The sequence below is a fragment of the Haliotis rubra genome, unplaced genomic scaffold (genome assembly GCF_003918875.1).
Source record: "Haliotis rubra isolate DU_JTF1 unplaced genomic scaffold, ASM391887v1 Scf170, whole genome shotgun sequence".
NCBI lineage: Eukaryota > Metazoa > Mollusca > Gastropoda > Lepetellida > Haliotidae > Haliotis > Haliotis rubra.
Genome location: NW_025765670.1, coordinates 234,180 through 259,437, shown reverse-complemented (window position 1 = coordinate 259,437; position 25,258 = coordinate 234,180). Strand labels below are relative to the sequence as shown.

Here is a 25,258-nt window from a genome sequence, read left to right as displayed (position 1 = left end):
GTATTTGACAGACAGACAGGTGTATTTTTACTTGTGGCCTATAGGTCTATGGTACAACAAAGATTCTGTACATATGTACAGCGGTACCTTGGCAATGAGTGAGTGAGTTTTAGTTTTACGACTAACTCAGCTATATTCCAGCTATATGGCGGCGGTCGGTAAATAATCGAGTCTGGACCAGACAATCCAGTGATCAAAGGCACTGATCTAGGCAATTGGGATACGATGACATGAAAAGAGCTAGTGATGTTGCTATAAAGTATTTGACAGACAGACAGGTGTATTTTTACTTGTGGCCTATAGGTCTATAGTACAACAAAGTTCTGTACATATGTACAGCGGTACCTTGGCAATGAGTGAGTGAGTTTTAGTTTTACGACTAACTCAGCAATATTCCAGCTATATGGCGAATTTTTACTTGTGGCCTATAGGTCTATGGTACAACAAAGTTCTGTACATATGTACAGCGGTACCTTGGCAATGGGTGAGTGAGTTTTAGTTTTACGACTAACTCAGCAATATTTCAGCTATATGGGGGCGGTCTGAAAATAATCGAGTCTGGACCAGACAAGCCAGTGATCAACATCATGAGCATCGACCAAGTCAGCAAGCCTGACCACCCGATCGCGTTAGTCGCCTCTTACGACAAGCATGGTTAATGAATATCAATTCTAGCCCGGATCGTAACGGGTTGCCTTGACAATGAGCTGTATCCATGCGCCGACAGTGTGGATCCTTGTGGAAATGATCCCGGTAAACTGTATATATCGCACGAAGCGACTGAACTGGGCGGGGGGTCAGGACTGGTCACTTGTTAAATCATATGGCAACGTGACGGCGCGCATATTTGTTCCTAACAGCCAGGTGACGCTGGGTAGCCTAGTGGTTAAAGTGTTCGTTCGTCACGCCGAAGACCTAGGTTCGATTCCAACTATGGGTACAATGTGTGAAGCCCATTTCTGATGTCCCCGCCGTGATATTGCTGGAATATTGCTAAAAACGGCGTAAAACCATACTCACTCACTCACAACAGCCACAGCCTTGAAAACGATTCTGAAAGTAAGTTGGTTATCGAAATGGCTGTGAGTAGTATTTCTATAAGAACCCCTTAATTTCACATCCTTTGACAACTCGAAATAAATGTTGTGATATCATGTCTATAGATGTTTTGATTTCCGTCTAAGTTCATAATCTTAACTTCATTTGCCTTCACTGTATCCATTTGAGCAGAAATAAACACGCAGATATACTTAGATGATACATTTTTGTGTTTTTAATATTTCATGCTGTTGATAATAGCACTTGTTTCTAAGAGAGATGGTACCATCTTTCCAGTTGTCAGCCCCCCATTTGTGTCGAGCAACATTTCAGCAGTCCATCCATGATACTTTGGTGGTTACATTTCACAACGAGGTACAATGGAGAATGCTCTGAATTGTACAAGGCGCGTCATATTCATGACTGTTCATTGGTGTTCGGACAGTTTTAAGTTGTGGGAGCCTTCCCCATCAAGCCTAGGTCATATTTGTGTATGTCCACATGGGCGTGTCACGCGTAGAAACAGCGTTAGAAAGACATATAGGCATATAGACCCTACCCAAGTACTATATAAAAGGAAAGGGATGTAACGACGGATCCGCCCCCTCCTCAATCTAAGTTAGATTTCACCACGTAAACTATTTTTAAGGCCCCGTCGAAGCCTACGGATTAAAAGCGAGATGATTTCCCTACAAAATGAGTTATAAATGGTCACAATCGGATCTACATTTCAAAAGTTATACGCCACGACTCACCGAAAACAGCTACCTCCGCAATTCCAAGCCAAAATCATGGATCACCCAAGACAGCGAAAACTCACCTTTTAAATTCGTTTATTAATTCCAGCCACGTTGACAGCACCTATGTAGGGTTAGATTCGATCGGCAGAGGCATTCCACGGGTCTAAAAACATCTTACAACATCTACAAATCATTTCCTCGACAGTAAGCAGGCATTTTCTCCAAAACCATCGGCAATCATACTCACTTGTCGGCCATAGATGGCCTTGACATTCAAGTGATCTGAGCAGATCCGCAGAAACGAAATTGGGCCATCCGATTGGTGGAAAATATAATATACTGTAAGATTTTGACGGTTTGCTAATGGGCGCCAATTATGAACTTTGCATTAATCCTTTATTTTGGATGGTGTACGGAACAGTAAATTGTTAAGAATAGTTTTAGAGGTTGTAAAAATGCATTCGATATTGATTCATTTTTAGGAAATTATATTTATAAATATTTAACCTCTAAAATTATTCTTACAAATTTACTGCTCAGGTCATTTAAATGTCAAGGCCATCTATGGTCGACAAGTGAGTATGATTGTAGTGCACGTGCTGCACGAAATATCCGTGGTTGAAAATTTGACACGACGCATTTGTTCACACGGTGGAACATCGGGCGCTTTGACTGTCGTCTCTCTGTGAAACGAGTGAGTGAGTGAGTGGGTGGGTGAGTGAGTGGGTGGGTCTGTGGGGTGAGTGGAAGGGTGGGAGTGAGTGATTACGAATTGAAGTTTAACCCTTTGGTGAAACCCATGGGTTTGGTGCTGACAAGCCTGGAAACAAACTGGACGAAGCAGGATATTTATTCACAGATATCTGCGATTTCCGTATTTCAATCATTTCTATACGTCAGTCTTTCTCCAAAGTCCATGTCGATTTCTGGTCTGGACCTTGAATTCATTAAATTCCTTATGACGTTAACTGACTCAAAAGAGAATCCGTTCGGCATCGGCCATTTAATACATGGGGTTGGGAGCCTGAACTCCCGACCCCGTTAGTCGACTTTCCTCTTACAAGCATGGGTTCTTGAAGACAAATTATACCCGGATCTTCGCGGTTTAATTCCACTGAACAATGATCAGAATTTTACCAAAGAATAATTGGAATCAATGTCTGCAATACTCCGCCTCAGATCGAAATATTTTACATTGTCTCATTTATGCGGTACATAATTTACGTTGAAATACGTAAAGCGTAAAAGTATTATTTGAGTGATTATCTCAGTAGTTGAGTAGCATATATCAGTAGGTACAGAACCTTTCTGATTACGACGTGACTGACCTCAAAATACACAATAATATAGTTCAGGAATTCCGTGTACAGGGGGATGAATAAGACAAGTTCAGCCCGTATACAAGTCAAAGGCAGTATAGCATGACCGAAACCCATTACCGTCATGGTTCCCTTTAATGACAGAGACCAAACGATTCATAAACAATCGCAACGTTCTGTCAACTGTCTTGATGACGTGACATGCTCTCCTTTCTCTCGAAACACAAAGTTTTGACCTACATTACTTGACAGTCATAGATTGACGAATATGAGGATCGGGACAAGAAACAGGTAGGTCCCCACCAACCTGCTAATAACGGGATGGATCGGGTGGGCAGGTACCTGTTTTGCAAAGCGATCTTACCCCTAAAATGATCGTAGCTCCCGTGCTTTAGCACAGACTTACGACTGTCCTTGCCCTTAAATCGTTTTGTGACACGACACGTTTTGTGACACAGACTCACAGGAGCAACAGGAGCTATGTGTAACGCCGAATATAACTGTTATATGAATACATACCAGTTATATTTTAATTAAATGTCTGTTTTATATGGGAGGAAAACCCGAAGTGACGGTTTTGAATGTCTACCATTATTGGTGAAGCCACGAGCATGGATATAGTTCTAATAAGTTCTCTTTGTGGTCGTTACATATTGGTCATTCCATTACCTACAGAGGTGAGTGAGTGAGTTTGGTTTTACTCAGCACTCAGCAATATTCAAGCTTTATGGCGGCGGTCTGTAAATAATCGAGTCTGGACCAGACAAATCAGTGATCAACAGCATGAGCATCGATCTGCGCAATTGGGAACCGATGACGTGTCAACCAAACCAGCGAGCCTGACCACCCGATCCCGTTAGTCGCCTCTTACGACAAGCATGGGTTACTGAAGATCAATTCTAGCCCGGACCTTCACGGGTACCAACAGAGGTACTAAGGGTTCACGTGTAAAAGCACATGCTGACCAACTAATGGGTCGTGTGACTAATGGGGTGCCACCATGCTGACAAACCTAGAGTCGGTGAAAACCGGAATTCGAACCCACAATTAAAGGTTTCTGACTTAACTGTGCGATCGTGGCGACTTTGACGACTGGGCCACTCCTGCTCCCTTAAAGGGCTGGAAAGATCTAATACCTCCTACACGTAAATTACACTTTGAGTACGACTACTATGAAGGATTACACTTACGCTTACAAAATGGTATGATTACGACAAAGGTTGAATGATTCATCAGCTGTTTGTGTGATAACGAACTCTACAGACACGTAAACCGCTGACCGTACATGTAAGTCGTGATAAGGTTTGCCACCCGGGGGTTCGGGCTGAATAAATATTTACACGGTGTATAAGGGTTAGCGCATTATGTTTTCATTTCACTCGACATGTTCAGAATACACACAAATCAACATTAATCCGATTACTTCAGGAAACGAGAACGTTGTTATACATATGAACTCTAATATGACGATATTTTCCCAAGAGCCGTCAACCGAAGAGCGTTGATAATGTAGGCGTATTATGTTCGGTACGAAAGAATGCATGGGTATTTAACACCATATACCCATGACAAAGTTAGCCTCGTACCTTGTGTTTCCGAATACCCGAAGCATAGTTTTAAAAAACACGAGGAAGACAAGGACGTTATGATCAGAGGAAGATATTTTACATGTGTTTTTCTCCAGGTAAGTCTCAATATAGATTTTTTTGTTTCGTTTGTTCTTTTAAGCCGCACTCAGCAACATTCCAGCTATATTGAGGAGGTCTGAAAATAATCGAGTCTGAACCAGACAATCCAGTAACCAACAGCATGAGCATCATTCTGCGCAATTGAGACACCATGACATCACAGTATAGAGATAACAGTGACTTACGTAAATTTAATTTGATTATTTTTAGTTTTAGGCTCAAAAATATGGATTTAACTATATATGTGGATTTTGTAGGTTTCAAATGTACTGATCGCCCTCGAATTCGAGGGTGTAAAACGTCTACCCAGATCATTGCTTCGATTCCGTCATACCGACAAACGTTAAAAGGTGTTACTTGTTGCTCTCCTGGCGCGCAGTATTAGAAGATAAAACGACCATCTTCCGTTTGCAGCCTGTAAACTGTGAACAGGTCACCATTTTAAACAGCAGGATTGTGTATCAGTGAGCTGGGACTATAAAACCGATATTACCCAGGACCGTAGCATACACCTGACCACAAATTCTGTACCTGTTGTGGTTTATGTACAGTATATCTTTTGAATGTGATTACTGGGTAATCACGTACGGTATCTTTGGGAGATGTTTGTTTGTGGAGTATTTTGTTACACTGGCCAGAGATGGTACCACTCTGCGATATCGGCAGGTTGAAATGACTAAGCGCCGATGAAACAGGCTCGTGTGTGAAGCCTATTTCTGGTTTCATCCGCCGTTAAATAGCTGGAATATTGCTAAAAACGAGGTAAAACCTTACTCGCGCATGTGAATGATCGAGCGTGTCACTGGATTTTCTGGCCCAGGGCCGCGTTTTTCAAAACGTTCGTAGAGCTACGACAAGCCTATGATAAACTATTGAGTTACGACAGGTCGTAACGTTACGAACGTTTTGTGGATCGGAACCCAGACTCGATTAGGTACTGGCTGCCGTCAGACAGCTCGACAGCAGCTCCGTGCAACGTAAGAACACGCACATGCACTTAAGTCATTTGTGAATGACTGGGTAAGGTGTGACGCAACGGCGGGCCTAGGAAGGCCTAAAGTGGTACAGGTCTTAAATGTTCGCGTAGGTGAAGCCCAAGTGCACGAATATGATGCTGTCCATCCTGGAAACAAAACCAGGGCGAATGGGGATTTTTTAAGCCGTGATCATTTGTGTCTGCCACGCTTAGGTGATGTAACATTGAACGGAGAATTACGGCGCTTCAGATCCCTGGGTCATGTATACTCCCGAGTTGTATCCACGCGGTACAGGTGAATATAATAAGGCCATTATTAGTCTTACTATTTATTCACTCGTCTGGTAAGTAAATACCAGGGTCTGGACAGTTCATAACTGTATAGGCATTTTCTGTTATAAGTAACACAATAACGTAGAAAGTGTGAAAAAATATGATGCTCAGGATGGCACTTTCGCAACAAAGTACAAATTGTAAAGTACTGTCGGAAATAGAAAAAAACTTTTTTTTTTCACATTTATACCTACAATTTAGGTAGTTAATATGTGAAAGTGTGAAATATCTGTTAAACTAAGTTCGGCCTAACTACAGTCGCAGTGGGAGGGAGATAGGAAACGTAAAAGAAGGATTTTACTGAGGAGAATAGTGCAGAAATGAGCAATGCGGTTCTTTTCTAAGTCCAATGCGTCTTATTTAGAATATATCATGGCTTTATGCAAATTAGTGTGCGATGATATTGTATTACAAAGGACACTTTTTAAATGATCATTTTGAAATTAGACTTAGCTTCATTATAAACGATAGCAGACGTAAAAAATAATAACTTTAATACTGAAACTATTAAGAATGTAGCTACCATGGCGTCTCATTATCACTATAAAAAGAAACAGGTAGGAGGGGTCGTCTCAAAAGCAAAACCAGGACGGGTGTCGCAGACGGTGGTTGGGGTCGGGCTGGGGTACTGAGATATCAGCTAAGATAATATAATCAATAGAGACATATTCAATACACATGAAAAAGCATAAAATATCTTTGAGATGACCCCTTGTGCCTGTGGGCAGCACGAGCATTTCATGCCATGTGAGTCGACGGTCCGTCGTCATACCTGGCTGAGCGACCTAATTGCCATCTATAGTCTGATCTATTGTTTTCAACAGCTATTCGTATTTTTTCTAAGTTTTGACCCGATTTTACGAGTAAACATGCTTTTCTGGATATCCTATTACGCATCCCACTGAACGCCAAGTTAGGCCGATGTGGGTTATTTCGACATATGCTATTTGCAATCGTGTAAATTTTAGGGATACAGAGTAACAGCCTAAAAACAGGTTTTTCTATTTCCGACAGTACTTTAGTACTTTTTGTGGAGTCTTGAGCGTGATTTGAACCGGAACTGATGGTTTGTTTTGTTGTTTCACGCCGCACTCAGCAATATTCCAGTCTGTAAACAAGCCAATCCAGTGATCAACATCGTGAACATCGATCTACGCAATTGAGATACGATGACATGTATCAACAAACCGACTACCAGCCTGACCACCCGATCCCTTTATTTGCCTCGTACGAAAAGCATGAATTACTGAAAACCATTTCTAACCCGGATCTTCACGGTCCGTAACTGATGGATAAATGTTTAAAATCAATATTCTGTTTTTCAGACATACTGCCTTAATCCCAATCTCAAGACTGTTACCAAGGGAGGATGCCACGAAAACTGGTGTCAGACCCGTACAGGGGCTGGTATTCCTGGGAAACCCACTTCAACGCTGCAATGCGCATGAGCACCCAGTCCATGTGGGACCTAAAACTGAAGAATGAAAAGGAAGACCTCTACTGCAAGAGGCATCTGGACAAAATCACCTTCGACCAAAGAATTGAAACTTCCGAGCATTCCAAAACAGTCAAAACCCTCAGACGAGAATACAACAGACTGGTCGCATTCAAGAAGGTGTCGGATATGTACAACTTTCAACTTCACGATAGACTGAATGGCAACAAATCAGTCTCTTCGCCGATGAAGGAATCAAAGAATGTTCCAACTGGTATACCTGTTAGAGAAAATAAATGGAAGAAGATACTCAAGCCACAAATGGATAGAGTCAAACAAAATACCTGCGTTGATGAAACCAGAGACGATGGGTGCTATTACTCCTATAATCTCTTCCCGAGTATAACTCTTTACAAGTCTAAGACAAATTGCAGTCAAGATCAACGGAAACAGAATGGTTCATTTTCTCGGAATCTACTGACGAAAGAGAACGCTCCCGGGGTTCCAGAGAAGCTGCGCTCTGAAAAAGCTGACCACAATTGGTCTCAAACATTAGCTAGCGTCAAAGGTATTGTGAAATGGAAATCTCTCATCCAGGATTCGGATGTCCGTGTTGGTCCAAAAGTCCAACCTCGGGCCTCAGAGAGATCGGTTTTACCAGGAGATTGCAAGAGTATCTATGCTCTTAAGAAAATGATGAAGAAAAAGTTTAAAGAGGCTCTCGACTTTGAAAATAGAAAGAGGATATCATTCCCACCTGTACGTACAAGGACGCGTTAAGTGTGACCTTCAGTAGCACAAGCGACGTGACCACCTTGATAGTGTTTCCATTATATAAAGTAACTTCCAGTTGCAGATCATAGCCGAGACGCTGATGTGTCAAAGATATTTTCATCACAAAATCATGAATGCTGTATTTTCGTACCAGCCATTTGATTGGTTGGTTTGTTGTTTAACGCCGCATTGTATTGTCCTGATCCTGTATAGACAATATATTAACAGGGCACCGTATCAAGACAATTTGTATAAAAGGACAATACGACAAGGTCGATATGCAGCCCCATGTAATTTAATTAAATTGCACCCCGACTCAAGAGATACGTTTGTCTGCTGACCAAAATACTTGTCTCATGTACCTGTGATAACGTGTGGACCTGACTGGAGAAGGTACCCTTTAACTCTGATTTACATGTTAGTGAGTGAGTAAGTTTGGTTTTACGCCGCACTCAGCAATATTCCATCTATATAGCGGCGGTTTGTAAATAATCGAGTCTGAGCCAGACAATTCAGTGCATCGATCTACGCAATTGGGATACGATGACATGTGTCAATCAAGTCACAAGTTGCCACTAACGACAAGCATGGGCTCCTGAAGATCATTTCTAACCCGGATCTTCACGGGTACCAGCCATTTGAACTACTTCTTGTAAGTTCAATCTTTTCGCCTCGGCAACTGTAAAATTAGTCTTTGATAATAGATTTAGCAAAACTGAAAACACAAGTTCGATTTTTTTTTATTCCTGAGTACAGATTCTAAACACAGTTTTCCAAGTTGTTATTTGTTTACCATCATCTTCTCGCTCAGGACGAAATATCTGGAAGAAACAAATGTAAACTGTTACCAAATAATCAATATTGAGCACATGGTGGATTTGAATCCTACGTTAAGAGTATCTCCTAACAACTACGTTTTTTTTAAGTTTCTTCCAGAAATTTGTCATACATGTGCAGATCTACAAGCAAACAAATCAACATGAGATCTGCCTTAATACCAAATCAGGCTGGCGTCGTACAAGGCGACCTTAGCGCTACGGTGACCGTAACTCCCATACCTTAACATACTAGACTTAAGGTAGTCTTAGCGCTAAGGTTGTTTTGCACAACAGCACCCAGGGATCGAGTGAGTGAGGTTAGTTTTACGCCGCACTCAGCAATATTCCAGCTATATGGCGGTCTGTAAATAATCGAAAATCCAGTGATCAACAGCATGAGCATCGATCTGCGCAATTGGGAACCGATGACATGTGTCAACCAAGTCAATGAGCCTGACCACCCGATCCCGTTAGAAAACTGCGTTAGAAAGACATATAGGTATAAAAGATCCCGTTAGTCGCCTCTTATGACAAGCATGGGTTACTGAAGGTTCATTCTAACCCGGACCTTCACGGGTCCCAGGGATCGATATAAGAAAATGAAATCTACTTGGACTCATTGAAGCCTTTGGTAATAACCTTGATGCACCAGACAGGAACCGGTTGGTGTTCATAATAAAACTATATATAATGCTTAAGGTTCGGTAGTGATGATTTACAGCATCATTATAACAAAACTATTCTGGGTCTGATAAGATCATTCTATGTTACTTCTTCAACTTTCATGACAGTCGCAGTAACTGTAATTTCGTCACTGTCTGTGTAAATGATGTAGCCATCAGAGTCACTGCGCCAAATCAGTTACTGTCTTCCAGTTGAAGCATGTGTTCATTGAACAGCAAAATATTACCATGCACTGGGTGCAAGTTTGTATAAAAATGAGGTTGCATTTTGCAGTATCAGACTGCACCAGTTCAAAGCACTTGCTTAAATCGAGCCTGCAAACGTATCACATGGTGAAAACCTTACTTTTCAATCTTCTCGTCCAGCCAAGCTTTGTGTTTGAGATTTGTCACCCATGACGCCGGAAGGGCAGCCATTCCTAGTTTACAGCCGAGAAGAGCTCCGGCCACAGCGCCATTGCTGTCCGCATCACCTCCCTGGAGATGGAAGATGGAGTAACCAAGATGAGGCCAGATGGTCGTCAGATTGAGTCTATGGTTAACATGAAGATGGAGTTAGTTCGGACTATGTGGTGTGAGGAGTGAGTGAGGGAGGGAGGGTGAGGGAGCGAGCTTCCACTCCGCTTTTAGCAATATTCCACCAATATCAGGGCAACCTAAGTGGTTAAAGCATTCGCTGGTCACCCCAAAGATCCGGTTTCGATTCCCCACATGGGTACAATGTGTGAAGCCTTTTCTGGTGTCCCCGCCGTGACATTGCTGGAATATTGCTAAAAGCAGCGTAAAACTAATATGAAACTCACTCACCTTGATGATGTCGAAAAGTATATATTCGCCAGATTATTGATGCAATTTGATAAAACACTAATATTCTGACCAGTGTTACAGCCTTACCTCCATGACGATTTTCTGCAGTGCTTTCCTGAAGTCTTTCTGTTTGAGCGCCCAGAACCCGGCACCCAGGCATTTGTAGGTGTAGCCGATCTTTCCGGACTCGGACAGTTTCAGGTTCTGGATCTTCCTCATCTCCAGGAATGACTTCAGTTCCTTTTTCTGGACAAATGAAAGCAAAGATTGAACAATGTTCCAGATTTGCAGATGTGATATTGGACAGTACGGTGATCACTTGAGGAATGTCAAAATTTATCGAAAATATCAGAGCACAGAACTACACTTTACAAACAAACAATCAAAGTTTAAGTTGGTCAGTAATGGGAAATACTATTTTTTATCGTCCTGATCCTGTATAGGCAATATATTAACATGGCACTCTATCAAGACAATTGTATAAAAGGGCACTATGACAAGGTTGGTAGGCACTCCCATGAAACTTAATTAAAATTGCACCCCTCCCCGACCCAATAGATAACATTGTCTGCTGACCCCAAATACTTGTCTCGTGTACTAGTGATGACGTGTGCACCTGACTGGAGAAGGTACTCCTTTAACTCTGATGTACATGTTAGTGAGTGAGTGAGTTTGGTTTTACGCTGCACTCAGCAATATTCCAGCTATATGGCGGCCGTCTGTAAATAATCGAGTCTGGACCAGATAATCTAGTGATCAACAGCATGAGCATCAATCTACGCAATTGGGATAGGATGACATGTGTCAACCCAGTCAGCGAGCCTGACCACCAGATCCCGTTAGTCGCCTCTTACGACAAGCTTGGGCTACTGAAGATCAACTCTAACCCGGATCTCCACGGGTAAGATAATGTAGATGTTAACTAAGTAAGTAATTCTCCCGACTGGTGTACTGACGTCAATGCGCAACTCCTCCTGACACGATATGTATTGGCCGATGACTTGATATGATGGCAAAAAGCTATCCCTCATTTATTTGCAATTTGAAGTAAAATACATTCGTCTGGATACGTTGGAAATCATGAACATGTCCTAAGAACATTTTCTGCACCATATTTCGACAGCCCTAGAATAAAACTGACACCATACAAAGCAGCTGCAGTACAGAGAAAACGGCCTGTATAAAAAGTTGACAATGCTGTACCTCTTCCTGAGTTGGAAGACAGGCAGCGGCCATCTTGAAGCTGTCTTGGATGATTTTATTCACCCTGTATTTCCCACTGCGCTTCATGTGTTGTGGCGCCCTCTCAACATGAGGCTTATTGCCACCGACACAGCAACTGTCGACGCCTGACACCTGGCACAACAACAAACAAGATAGTTGATAGTTTACAGCAGTGAGTGAGTGAGTTTGGTTTCACGGCTCTTTAACCATAATATTCCATTAATATCACTGAGGGGGAATGTGGGGAATTCAATGCGGGGTCCTCTGCGTGACGAGCGAACACTTTAACCACAAGGCTACCCCACCGCCCCGCTACTTTATATGACATCCGGAATGAATGAATGAATGAATGAATGAATGAATGAATGAATGAATGAATGCCAGCTTAGTCTGGGAGGAAAGCCGGAAGTCATGCCGGTGTCAGATTTTACCACTTTGGTGAATCCTACGAACAGGAGAATGGGGTGGAACAAGAGGATGACCATTGGAAACCGTTTGCTTGAGTATGCCTACATATTTGTCTGCAAACTTAAACTTTTCTCGACTTAAATTGGAAATGATTGGGTTGGTAGGTTGCTTAAGAGCCACGTGCAGTTTAATCCTAAAAGGCTTTAATGATAGCTACAAATATGGTCACTGGCCTTTTCCCCACCTGACAGGTAGTTAGTTATAGCACTGGTTTCACATGACATATTCAGTCATTTCAGGGTAGGTGCTTGGGTATCGCCCGTTCGCTTCCTTTTATTAAACGTGTCAATATCGTTTACTTGTTCTGTTTTTCAGTGCTATCTAGACATAATAGTGGAATTTCAAAATACACACATGCTTCTTGAACATTTAGGTCTATTGCCAGTACTTCGTGTACTTTTTTCTTCTTGTTGTTTTCAATATTTCAACACAAGAGCGTTCGGTGGGATCAATCAGAAATAATATTATATAATAATAAATTAATAGACTTTTCTTCCGGTCATAAACCCGAAACTGAGTCCCCAGGCTCCAAAGATGAAATCAGAGGTGGCTGGGATTTTATTTTATAAACCCAATATTTTACAATTTTGCAATATGAATTTTTAAACTATTTATATTCAGAGTTTAATAAGCCGTTACATATTGTACAGCTAAGTTTACCTCGGGTCGTAATGAGTGGTTTTGCATATATTCAGGGCATTGTCAACCACAGCTTCCGTGTCCCAAAACTGTTGGACGCCGAGAATGCAGGTTCTCATGACAGCTCCGTTTGAAGCCGCCATTTTCCCACTCTCCCACCATTCGCGCGCGGCCTGTATGGAAAACCAATGATATAAGGTAAAAGGGAGAGACAGTGGCTGATCCAGATGATCCAGAGGGGGGGATCTGGGGGTTCGATCAGCACGCACGCACACACATACACACACATACGCGCGCGCACACACACACACACACACATTTTGTTTTGTTTTGAAAATGACTAAAGACTACATTGAAGTTAATGTTTTGCAATGGCACGAACACACCCAAACAAACACACACACCCTCGAAAATTTCTGGATCCGCTTATGAAGAGAGGTTACGTTATGAACTTTCGGTAATGACGCGGTGAGTAATTGATGAATATGAAAAGAAGGAATATGATTGGCCGAGATAGAACGTTCGTTCCTATCTTCCTTCATCTTCAACCAGCCACGGGATCTCTATATCCGTGACTAGATTTAACGGCACTGACACAAAGTCAAGCTTACTCTCATTGGACAATAAAGTGTTTAGGAGATAAACCTAAAGTGTATTCATTATGGAGTTATTTTCCTAGACTTGGTTCCTTTGAATTTCATTTATATAATCGAATCGAACCCGGATTTGGGAACTACACTCTGGGCGTAAAATTCGTTATTCCTCGTAGCTAGGAGGTCCCAGTTGAATTGTCAACGTCTTCAGCAACCCACGTTTGTCTTAATGTAAGGAGCAACTAACGGGATCGAGTGGTCAGGCTCGGGGGAATTCGTTGATGCATGCTATCGTATCCCAATTGCAAAGATCGATGCTCATGTTGTTGATCACTGGATTGTCTGGTCCAGACTCGATTATTTACAGACCGCCGCCATATAGCTGAAATATTGCTGAGTGCGGCGTAAAACTAAACTTAATTGCGGAGATGGATGCTCATGCTGTGAGTCAGGGAATATATGGACCGCTGTCATATATCTTAACTGTTGAGGGCCTTGAGGCGTTCAACAACACAAAACCTTTACAACAGGTCTAGCTATACTGATGAGTCAGACCATATGGCCAGGTTATTGATCATTACACTCTCTTGGCTATTCTGATATTGATATGTTTAGGGTTGTCTGTAGTGTAAGTGTTGTTTCTTTAAACATGCCTTATTTAATTAAACATTTGGGGAAATCGTTTCAATTTACATTGAATTTGTTTGCCATATTTATGAAGATACCACACTATGTTGCAAACTTGTTGATGCCTCAGTTTTCGGTGTTCACACATGAGTTACCTTGTGTGGCTGAGTCACAAACTCGGGGTTGGCAATGACCTTTGCTGTTGTGGTACCGATCCCCATGCCAACGCGATCGCCGAGTTCAGGAAAGCCATTCCGAGACCAAAACTTTAACCTGTCTGCAAAATCTTCGGGTTTTACCTGCCAAACATATACATTGTATGGTTACATTGTTTTCTGTACAATTATGTGAGGGTGAATGTTTCAACAGATCACATAAAAAATTGTTTCCATGAGTGAGTGAGTTGGGTTTGATCCAGTCATTAGCTGAATAACGTATGCTTGTCGTAAGAGGCGACTAAGGGGGTCGGGTGGTCAGGCTCGCTGACTTGGTTGACACATGTCACTGTATCCCAATTACGTAGATCGAAGCTCATGATGCTGATCACTGGATTGTCTGGTCCAAGCTCGATTATTTACAAACCACCTCCTCCATATAGCTGGAATATTGCTGAGTGTGGCGTTAAACAACCAACCGACCAACCAACGTCATCTGTAGTTACTTAGTCTGCTGCGTCGCACGGCTTGCAAGCGATATAGGGACACATGGTCGAGTACGGTTTTGGTGGTAATAAGTCATTTATAAAATGAAGCAAAACACGTCAGTGTAAAAGAATAGCCAGTCTTGCCAATCCTTTGGGAACAAAACAGCTGTGAAAAATATATGAAGCATTCATTGAACACCAGTAATGACACCGGGTGTTCGTGGTAAGAGTAAACATGTCCTGCCTTCCGGTAGCGCCCGCATGCACACAATATGACTGAAAAAAGTGTACAGACACGTGCAAGTTATATTGGGCCACTTCAGGTAATTTCCATAGACTTACATGTTATTTCAGTGAAGCATAAATAATTTAAATTGTGTTTAGAATGGATCGTTGTCAAATTTGACAGGCAAATGTAAAATCATCTCTGCTCTGCGCACATAATTTCAGTTAAATTTTCAGACCACTATATAGCTAATGAGATCACATTTATCAACTTGGTATGGTTCCACAATGCACAATCCCATAGGCCGCCATATCAAAGGAGTTCACGGCACTATACATATGTTGATTAAATGGTTGCCATTCGATAAATATGCAACGGAAATTCAAATAGACATTATTTGATTGTAGATAAGATGATTCCTCACAAATGTGCAAAATTTGACTTAGATCATACGAATGTTAAATTCATGAAAATTATTTATGCTACACTAAATTAACATGTAAGTCTATGGAAACTACGTCAAGTGGCCCAATATAACTGGCACTGGTCTGTATATACGGCTTGACACCGCACACCAGTAGGCCTGCGATGACAACCTGTAAACAAGACAGACAATGAAATGATCATGGACTGGAAAATCAAGTTTCCTGACTGGATCAGGGGGTCGGGTGGTCAGGCTAGCTGACTTGGTTGACTCATGTCGTGTCCCCTTAAAGGTTTGGAAGTATCTATGGCATCCTATCCTATAACAATTGCATAGACTGTTGCTCATGCTCTTGATCACTGGATTGTCTGGTCCAGACTAGATTATTTACAGACCGCCTCATCCATATAGCTGGAATATTGCTGAGTGCAGCGTTAAACAACAAACCGACCAACCTCTGGAAGGGACTGTGGAGGGAGTGCATCACTACCTGCCGAGCATTGCCTAAAAGGGGAAGAATATCTATCTCACCTGTCCATCATTGTCTGTAAGGGACTGCAGGATGAGTATCATCTGGTCCGTGTCATCTGTCCAGTCTCCCTCCTCCCACCTTGTTCTATGCACATCAGGCCATAGACGCTTGTGTTCTAGCTCAAGGTGTTTCCTTACTTCACCATATTCCTGGTTTTAATAAATGTATGGGTTTGAGGAAAACAGGCACTTTCGAAACAAGTTCTAAACATTAAATGTGAGTAAAGCAAGTTTGTGAGTGAGTATGGTTTTACGCTGCCTTTAGCAATATCACCGCGGGGGACACCAGAACATAGGCTTCATACATTGCATCCATGTGGGGAATCGAACCCGGGTCTTCAGCGTGACGGACGCTTTAACCACTGGGCTACCCTACCACCCAAAATTATAACATAATACGAAAATTGCGGACATTCGGTGAAGCTTGCGAAGAATAACAAATATTAATACTTTAGATAATTTTATATACCTCTTTAGCCTCCTCTTTGGTTAGGAACTCAGTGAGCAAACCAATAGCATCCCCCACTGCCTGACCGTATAGAGTCGCCAGAATCTGATCCCGAGGGTAGACGGCTGTAGCCCCAGGGGTGGAGGCCTGAAAGAAATTTTGGTGCAAATACAATATGAAATAGTGGCTGGTCAGTCATCACTTTGCCTATCAGGCTGTCACTCGCCATTACAAAAGTAATCGTCGGACATTTTATGTACGCTACACACATATTCAGAAATAGAATATAATATGATTTATATGTAAGACTAAATATTTCCAGTTAAAAAAGACAAGTATGTAACGCTTGCTGGTAATTATGACCCCCATGTAGACAAGTCAACACATGAAATCCGCTAAGATAGATGAACGAAGGAAAGAACTTCCCACAAGCGCCCTTTTTATCTCACCCGACCCACACAATATATATTTATGTCCCTAATAATGTAGCTTTAGAAAACACCTTTTGACTACAGATCAGATGCATGCAGATTTAAAACTCAGGTTCAGCGTGTTTAATTAACAAATATAATCCATACACACGTGTATCTTCGTTAAGCCACGACCTCATAAAGTGCACATTTACGTTCCTTTCTAAATTAATTATCCATCAAATTCCTGAATAGGTAACATACCTATCATCACCATCATCATCATTCTTATTAACCTCCACATGGGTACAATGAGTGAAGCCCATTTCTGGTGACCCCCGCCGTGATATTGCTGGAATATTGCTAAAAGCGGCGTAAAACCAAACCCAGTCAGTCAGTCAGTCTTATTAACATCCGAAACAAATTATATCTGGGCAAGGTGTAGACTGTCTCACACATAGGCGCCCGACTCTGATATATTTATAAGTATGACCTATATGTATAAGGTCTTATACATATAGGTCATACTTATAAATATATCAGAGTCGGATATATTTATAAGTATGACCTATATGTATAAGGTCTTATACATATAGGTCATACTTATAAATATATCAGAGTCGGGCGCTCTCACAGTCCCTGAACCACATTATTTCCCCTTCCGCCTAGCCCTTTCTGCAGAGCTTGGCCCTAAATGAAGCAAGTCTAGATTTCCTCAGCTTCGGGTTCTGAATCTCCCATATTACTGGGGCTCCTTTTCAATTACAAATAGCTATTTGTTTCTGTCAAACCGGTACATATTCACAGACTAAGCGTTTGTCTAGACAAGGCGCAATTCAAGTTGAAAACACTCACCGCTTCAGCCATCACTATTATTATATGGGATGCCCTAGGTCGTCATTACTAAACTGTAAACAAGCACGATTCTTCTTCGGCCCGGGTTCCCCTGTTCTGGCGACGTGCTGGATAGTTCTCTCGTCGTGTGGTTCATGTTTGGAAGCAGTTAATAATAATAGATAACCTTCATGGACAGTTATGATTTACGATACTGATTCATGTTGTTTGTGACCATTTGTGGACGTCAAAACAGCGAGAAGTCGGACATATCGAACGGTGCTTGTTCTATTAATAACCTGGGAAGGGAGGTAACTTGCATGTGGCTATCGGACAAACCTTCAAAAATGTTAGTAGTTCTCTGCCTGTTTTATAATCAATTTCTAACTTTGTTTATTTTAAACGTGCCACCGAAGTACACCGTCAATATTAATTACGTATTAATTTATATACAAATGATGCAAGATTCGAAGAATGTTTCGTACTTTCGTAGCTGTTTCATATTCAGTTCTCAGTTTGCCAGCTGTTAAAGCCAAGGGGCGGCGGGGTAGCCTAGTGGTAAAAGCGTTGGCTCGTCACGCCGAAGACCCGGGTTCGAATCCCCACATGGGTATAATGAGTGAAGCCCATTTCTGGTGTCCCCCGCCGTGATGTTGCTGGAATATTGCTAAAAGCGGCGTAAAACCAAACTCAGTCAGTCAGTCAGTTAAAGCCACGGACTGACGACTGCAACTCGGTCTTTGGCGATTTATTAAAAACAACAAATACATTCCCACTGAATGCACGTGTATATGCCTCCTACACACATCGGAGACATAGACAAAAGCTTTTGATACTTGTGAGACCTTTAAAGTACGATATATTGATTGATGTGTGCGTAATTGTCCGGTTTTCGATCATGTCACCGTATATCTGTGATGAACCTTTACATACTATTTAGTATGGAGGCTTAGTTTATCGATATTCTGACCCGCGGTGGGGGCCTATGATATAGAATTCAAAACATGCACTAAATAACGCCGTGAATAGTGATTTAGTAATTGGCTACATTTCCGATGCCTGTATAAGTTTTCACTAATTGCACAGTCCCAATAACGCGTGGATATCATAGACGAAGGAATTTCCACAGCGAATTCAAAACTCTTAAGCGTATTTAATGATATATCTACATATTGTTTCGACATCAAATTGAGGGTTGAAAAGGAGGGACATATATTTCACGATTTATGTAGAAAAGCAGCAAATTTACAACACCGTCACATTCATTGATGGCTAGGTCGATATAGTACAGATCTACGTTTTGGATTTGGTGAAATAAGACGGTTTGAAAGACAATCGGCTCATTGTTGAATGTTACACAATTTCGTTACACTGTGTGCAGAAATAAGAACGTTATAACAGTTTCTATACAATATATTACGTTTTTGAAACCACGACGTCAAAACAGTTAAACAGCGCGGCTGGGCAACAATATATATAAACTAATATTGTAATCTAAATACGTAATTTCTTTGGAATAAATTATATGGTAGCTTCCCTGGGATCTGATAGTTATTTGTATTGAGAGACATGCATTATTCATTTTTAGAGAAGTGTGGTGTGATATAGTGCCTTTAAAGGTCACATGCAACGTAAAACACAACTTTGCAGATTCTGATACCTTTCGGTATGGACTTACCGAAACAAATCATCAAAAATGCAAATTCAACTTATAAAGTTGAAAAATAACGCGATGAAAAAAACCGCGCGAAATCGGAGTTCAAACGATTCACTAATTTTCCCCCGACTTTTCGGGGAAAAACTGGTTTCAACAACTGGGCTGCGCTCATAGCACGTGCGCAGTGAAATAGGTTCGCGCAACTTGGAAGCGGGCTGTCTGGTGAATACTCGGTGAAGGCTTTGGTGTGAGCTATTTTCCTAATGTTTTGTTGATATCTCACAGGCGCGAGCTTTTTATATGTTATGACAGTAAATAAACTGTTTATATAATTTCATTTGTCTATTTCACCACACGTTCTTCTTACCGAGTCACTTTCTCAGTTCGATACTTAAAAGCAATGTCATTATTTAGCGTTGACAGAATTTCTAACTGTGATATAGATATGTCGTTGTCACAGACAAAACTCAATGTCTTCTTTTATTGACACCTGTGTGTCTGCCTGCCTGTCTGCCTGCCTCCTAATGACAATATTCAATACACAACTGCGATCACTGACCACATGCAATTTGAACTTAACACCAATCAGGCTATACACCATAAACAAAACGCATTGATTTATGGCCCGAGTTCGGTCTCTGTCACATTATGTAATTACACAGACAGACAGGTGTGATACTTGAACACATGACATGTTATGATGTCTGTTGATTGCAAAATGTTATACACAAAAAATGAGCATGTATTTACAAAACCCAACATCTCTATATATACACACACAATGAGCCGTGAGGGCATCTGCAAATGAACCAGCCGTTACACTTGAGTGCACACCCACCCGCTCTGACTGGGTTCGGTATCCCGGCTGCTTCGTTTCTTGGGAAGTAAACCCAAGTACACAATATTGCACTTTTGATTTGCGATTGTACGCTTATAATTTTGTTTATATGTTTTTTCTTAACCAGCAATGTATATTATATGTCATGAATAAGTGATAATTGTGTTTTAATTATGTTTGAGTTTTTGGTTGCATGTGACCTTTAAGCTAACACCCAGAGATACATGTGAGGTAGATATTATCTGGGGTGACCTATCTCAGTTATTCCTAGTAAGTACTGGTCATCCTATAATGTTTCTTAAATAATCAGGTTCGAGATAAAAGTCTATCGACATTTCATATCTTATAGGGTGTCAATGAATTGCAGATTTATCTGCACCACTTTTAAATCCCTCAGAGGTATTGTCTGATGAGTTCATTGATACTTTATTTATCTTGAAAAATATAAACATATACGTCTTTTTTTATTCAGTTTATTTGTTTAACTGTATTCAAAGTATTAACGCGATTCTGTCACTGCAATAACCAGATGTTTTGAAGACTCATTTTACAGCCTTTCAGTTTAGTGCTAATTTTGTACTGTTAAAATTCATGTTGACATAAATATTTTCTTTTCATTAGCATGTGTGCGTTGTATCTGAGACACTGCTTGTTTCCACTGATGCTTTAAGATGTGACGATATCGATGTCAACTGGTCATATGGCGGGAATGCATTCGTAACCAATCGACCCTTTCCGTAACCTCCAAGAAGATATTCGGCTTCTCCCGGAATAACACGAGTAGGTCACGAATGGGCGGGGATGCTGCAGTTTAGATTTTAGGCCACTTTTAACGGCACTTGAGTTATATTGTGCCATGTTTACTTTGTTTAAATATCAAAGTTATGCATATCCTGAACCTTTACCACGGGTCAGTGAGCGAGTTTAGTGTTACGCCGTTTTCAGCAATATTCCAGCAATATCACGGCGCGGGACGCCAGACATGGGCTTCACACATTGTTTCCATGAAGGAAATCGAATCCCGGCCTTTGGCGTGACAAGCGAAGGCTTTAACCACAAGGCTCCCCGGCCCCCAGCATGGGAATGGTGCTGGCAAACCAGTAATGATAACGAGAGCGAATCTACATTGTGGTGTTCGAACTACAATGAACGGATATAGACACAGCTAAGGGAGGCTACTCTGTACAGACAATTGTGGACTTGAACAACATACTCTCTCCTAACCCAAGGGCAGTTTACTTTCTTTAAATTATAGCAAAAATTTATCAGCATTTCCTGATTGTGGAATTTCAAGTAACTCACATTTACTTTACTTCTAAATCCTGGAAGAGTGGTGTTGCATTGCATGAAGGAAAACAGTGGACCCATGTTAGGTATTAGGACACTTTCACATGGTTTGTTCCAGCAATGTAGGACATCTCTTGCCCACATCATTACGCTTCCACTGTCTGGACCTGTACAATTAGTTGCAATGCGTTGAGGGTTATCGTTCTCTCTAACTCAATGCAACATAAATCTGTTATCATGAGGGCGGTTGGGTAGCCTAGTGGTTAAAGCATTCACTCGTCACGCCGAAGACCCGGGTTCGATTCCCCACATGGGTACAATGTGTAAAGCCCATTTCTGGTGTCCCCCGCCGTGATGTTGCTGGAATATTGCTAAAAGCGGCGTAAAACCAAACTCACTCACTCACTGTTATCATGACACGGCCTGGTCAAACCTCTTTCGCAAGGAACTGCTGCCTTTTAAGACGGGGCTGTAAAAAGACATAACCGAGTGTACCTATCCGGGGCTCCCTTGTCAATACGAGGTCAACATTACCTGGGGTGGTCATGTGGTGTGTGATGCTATGGCTAAAAAGGCAAGAGCAAGTTATGTATATCGATCCCACGTCTTTCATTCAGATACATTGTATACTGTTATGGCGGCGTTAAAGCATTTCGCTTCCCACCTCTAATTTGCAATGAGTAGTCATAGCACAGGCAGTCCACCACTTACAGTATGTTCACAATACACGTAGTCCCCCACTTACAATGTGTAGACAATACACGTAGTCCCCCACTTACAGTGTGTAGACAATACACGTAGTTCCCCACTTACAGTGTGTAGACAATACACGTAGTCCCCACTTACAGTGTGTAGACAATACACATAGTCCCCCGCTTACAGTGTGTAGACAATACACGTAGTCCCCCACTTACAGTGTGTAGACAATACACGTAGTCCCCCACTTACAGTGTGTAGACAATACACGTAGTCCCCACTTACAGTGTGTAGACAATACACGTAGTCCCCCACTTACAGTGTGTAGACAATACACGTAGTCCCCCGCTTACAGTGTGTAGACAATACACGTAGTCCCCACTTACAGTGTGTAGACAAAACACGTAGTCCCCCACTTACAGTGTGTAGACAATACACGTAGTCCCCCACTTACAGTGTGTAACACAGGTAGTCACCCTCTACAGTGTGTAGCAATAACACAGTTAGTCCCCACTTACAGTGTGTAGACAATACACGTAGTCCCCCACTTACAGTGTGTAGACATAACACAGGTAGTCCCCACTTACAGTGTGTTGCGATAACACAGGTAGTCCCCCACTTACAGTGTGTGAAGACAATACACGTAGTCCCCACTTACAGTGTGTGTAGACAATACACGTAGTCCCCACTTACAGTGTGTTGTGTGATAACACAGAAAGTCCCCCACTTACAGTGTGTAGACAAAACACGTACAACACACGTAGTCCCCACTTACAGTGTGTAGACAACACAGGTAGTCCCCACTTACAGTGTGTAGACAATAACACAGGTAGTCCCCCCACTTACAGTGTGTTGTACAACAGTGTGTAGTGTAGTAGTCCACACAGTGTGTACAATAACACAGTACACACAGGTAGTCCCCACTTACAGTGTGTTCTGTGAATACACAGTAGTCCCCACTTACAGTGTGTTGTGATAACACAGGTAGTCCCCACTTACAGTGTGTGTGACAATACAGGTAGTCCCCCACTTACAGTGTGTAGATAACACAGGTAGTCCCCCACTTACAGTGTGTAGTAATAACACAGGTAGTCCCCCACTTACAGTGTGTAGATAACACACGTAGTCCCCACTTACAGTGTGTAGAGATAATACACAGTAGTCCCCACTTACAGTGTGTAGTGATAACACACGTAGTCCCCCACTTACAGTGTGTAGACAATACACGTAGTCCCCACTTACAGTGTGTAGACAACACACGTAGTCCCCCACTTACAGTGTGTGACAACACAGGTAGTCCCCACTACAGTGTGTACAGTGTGTAGACAATACACGTGTAGTCCCCCCACTTACAGTGTGTGTTGTGATAACACAGTAGTCCCCACTTACAGTGTGTGTGTGATAACACACGTAGTCCCCACTTACAGTGTGTAGACAATACACAGTAGTCCCCCACTTACAGTGTGTAGACAATGATACACAGTAGTCCCCCACTTACAGTGTGTAGACAATACACGTAGTCCCCCACTTACAGTGTGTAGATAATACACAGTAGTCCCCACTTACAGTGTGTTGTGATAACACAGGTAGTCCCCACTTACACAGTGTGTGATAACACAGGTAGTCCCCACTTACAGTGTGTTGTGACAACACAGGTAGTCCCCACTTACAGTGTGTAGACAATACACAGTCCCCCCCACTTACAGTGTGTTGTGATAACACAGGTAGTCCCCCACTACAGTGTGTGTGATAACACACGGTAGTCCCCACTTACAGTGTGTTGTGATAACACAGGTAGTCCCCACTTACAGTGTGTAGTGATAATACAGGTAGTCCCCCACTTACAGTGTGTGTGATAACACAGGTAGTCCCCACTTACAGTGTGTGTAGACAATACACGTAGTCCCCACTTACAGTGTGTTGTGATAACACAGGTAGTCCCCACTTACAGTGTGTGTTGTGATAACACACACAGTCCCCACTTACAGTGTGTAGACAACACACGTAGTCCCCCACTTACAGTGTGTTGTGATAACACAGGTAGTCCCCCACTTACAGTGTGTCGATAACACAGGTAGTCCCCACTTACAGTGTGTAGTGTAATAACACACGTAGTCCCCACTTACAGTGTGTAGACAACACACGTAGTCCCCACTTACAGTGTGTAGTGATAACACACGTAGTCCCCCACTTACAGTGTGTGTAGATAACACAGGTAGTCCCCACTTACAGTGTGTGACGTAGTCCCCACTTACAGTGTGTGTAGACACACACGTAGTCCCCACTTACAGTGTGTAGACATAACACAGGTAGTCCCCACTTACAGTGTGTAGATAACACAGGTAGTCCCCACTTACAGTGTGTTGTGATAACACAGGTAGTCCCCACTTACAGTGTGTTGTGATAACACAGGTAGTCCCCTTTACAGTGTGTTTGTGATAACACAGGTAGTTTACAGTGTGTTGTGATAACACAGGTAGTCCCCACTTACAGTGTGTTGTGATAACACAGGTAGTCCCCACTTACAGTGTGTTGTGATAACACAGGTAGTCCCCACTTACAGTGTGTCGTGATAACACAGGTAGTCCCCACTTACAGTGTTGTGATAACACAGGTAGTCCCCACTTACAGTGTGTTGTGATAACACAGGTAGTCCCCACTTACAGTGTGTTGTGATAACACAGGTAGTCCCCACTTACAGTGTGTTGTGATAACACAGGTAGTCCCCACTTACAGTGTTGTGATAACACAGTGATAACACAGGTAGTCCTAACACAGTTAGTCCCCTTAAGAGTGTAGTGATAACACAGGTAGTCCCCACTTACAGTGTGTTGTGATAACACAGGTAGTCCCCACTTACAGTGTGTTGTGATAACACAGGTAGTCCCCACTTACAGTGTGTTGTGATAACACAGTTAGTCCCCAACTTACAGTGTGTAGTGATAACAGAGTTAGTCCCCACTTACAGTGTGTAGTAATAACAGAGTTAGTCCCCACTTACAATGTGTAGCAATAACAGAGTTAGTCCTCACTTACAATGTATAGTAATAACAGAGATAGTCCTCACTTACAATGTGTAGTAATAACAGAGTTAGTCCCCAC

The 25,258-nt window shown here is 42.0% G+C and overlaps 2 protein-coding genes and 1 long non-coding RNA gene across 3 annotated transcripts in view; 1 reads left to right on the top strand and 2 right to left on the bottom strand.

Annotated features, from left to right (window-relative positions):
* Positions 1-25,258, top strand: part of LOC124272502 (steroid 17-alpha-hydroxylase/17,20 lyase-like) — a 316,834-nt gene that overhangs the window by 82,047 nt on the left and 209,529 nt on the right. The gene's annotated exons all lie outside the window — the stretch shown is intronic.
* Positions 9,028-17,978, bottom strand: LOC124272506 (ADP-ribosyl-[dinitrogen reductase] glycohydrolase-like). Its single transcript, XM_046707710.1, is given in 10 exon segments — positions 9,028-9,124; positions 10,151-10,281; positions 10,699-10,857; positions 11,815-11,918; positions 11,921-11,967; positions 12,964-13,115; positions 14,318-14,461; positions 15,987-16,136; positions 16,456-16,581; positions 17,700-17,978. Coding segments are annotated over 10 exon segments (1,065 nt in total). The 5' UTR covers positions 17,712-17,978; the 3' UTR covers positions 9,028-9,084.
* On the bottom strand, positions 19,189-20,572 carry LOC124272517. The gene is made up of 2 exons (XR_006897345.1): positions 20,374-20,572; positions 19,189-19,289 (listed from the first exon to the last, which is right to left on the bottom strand). It is a non-coding gene; the product is annotated as an uncharacterized LOC124272517 (long non-coding RNA).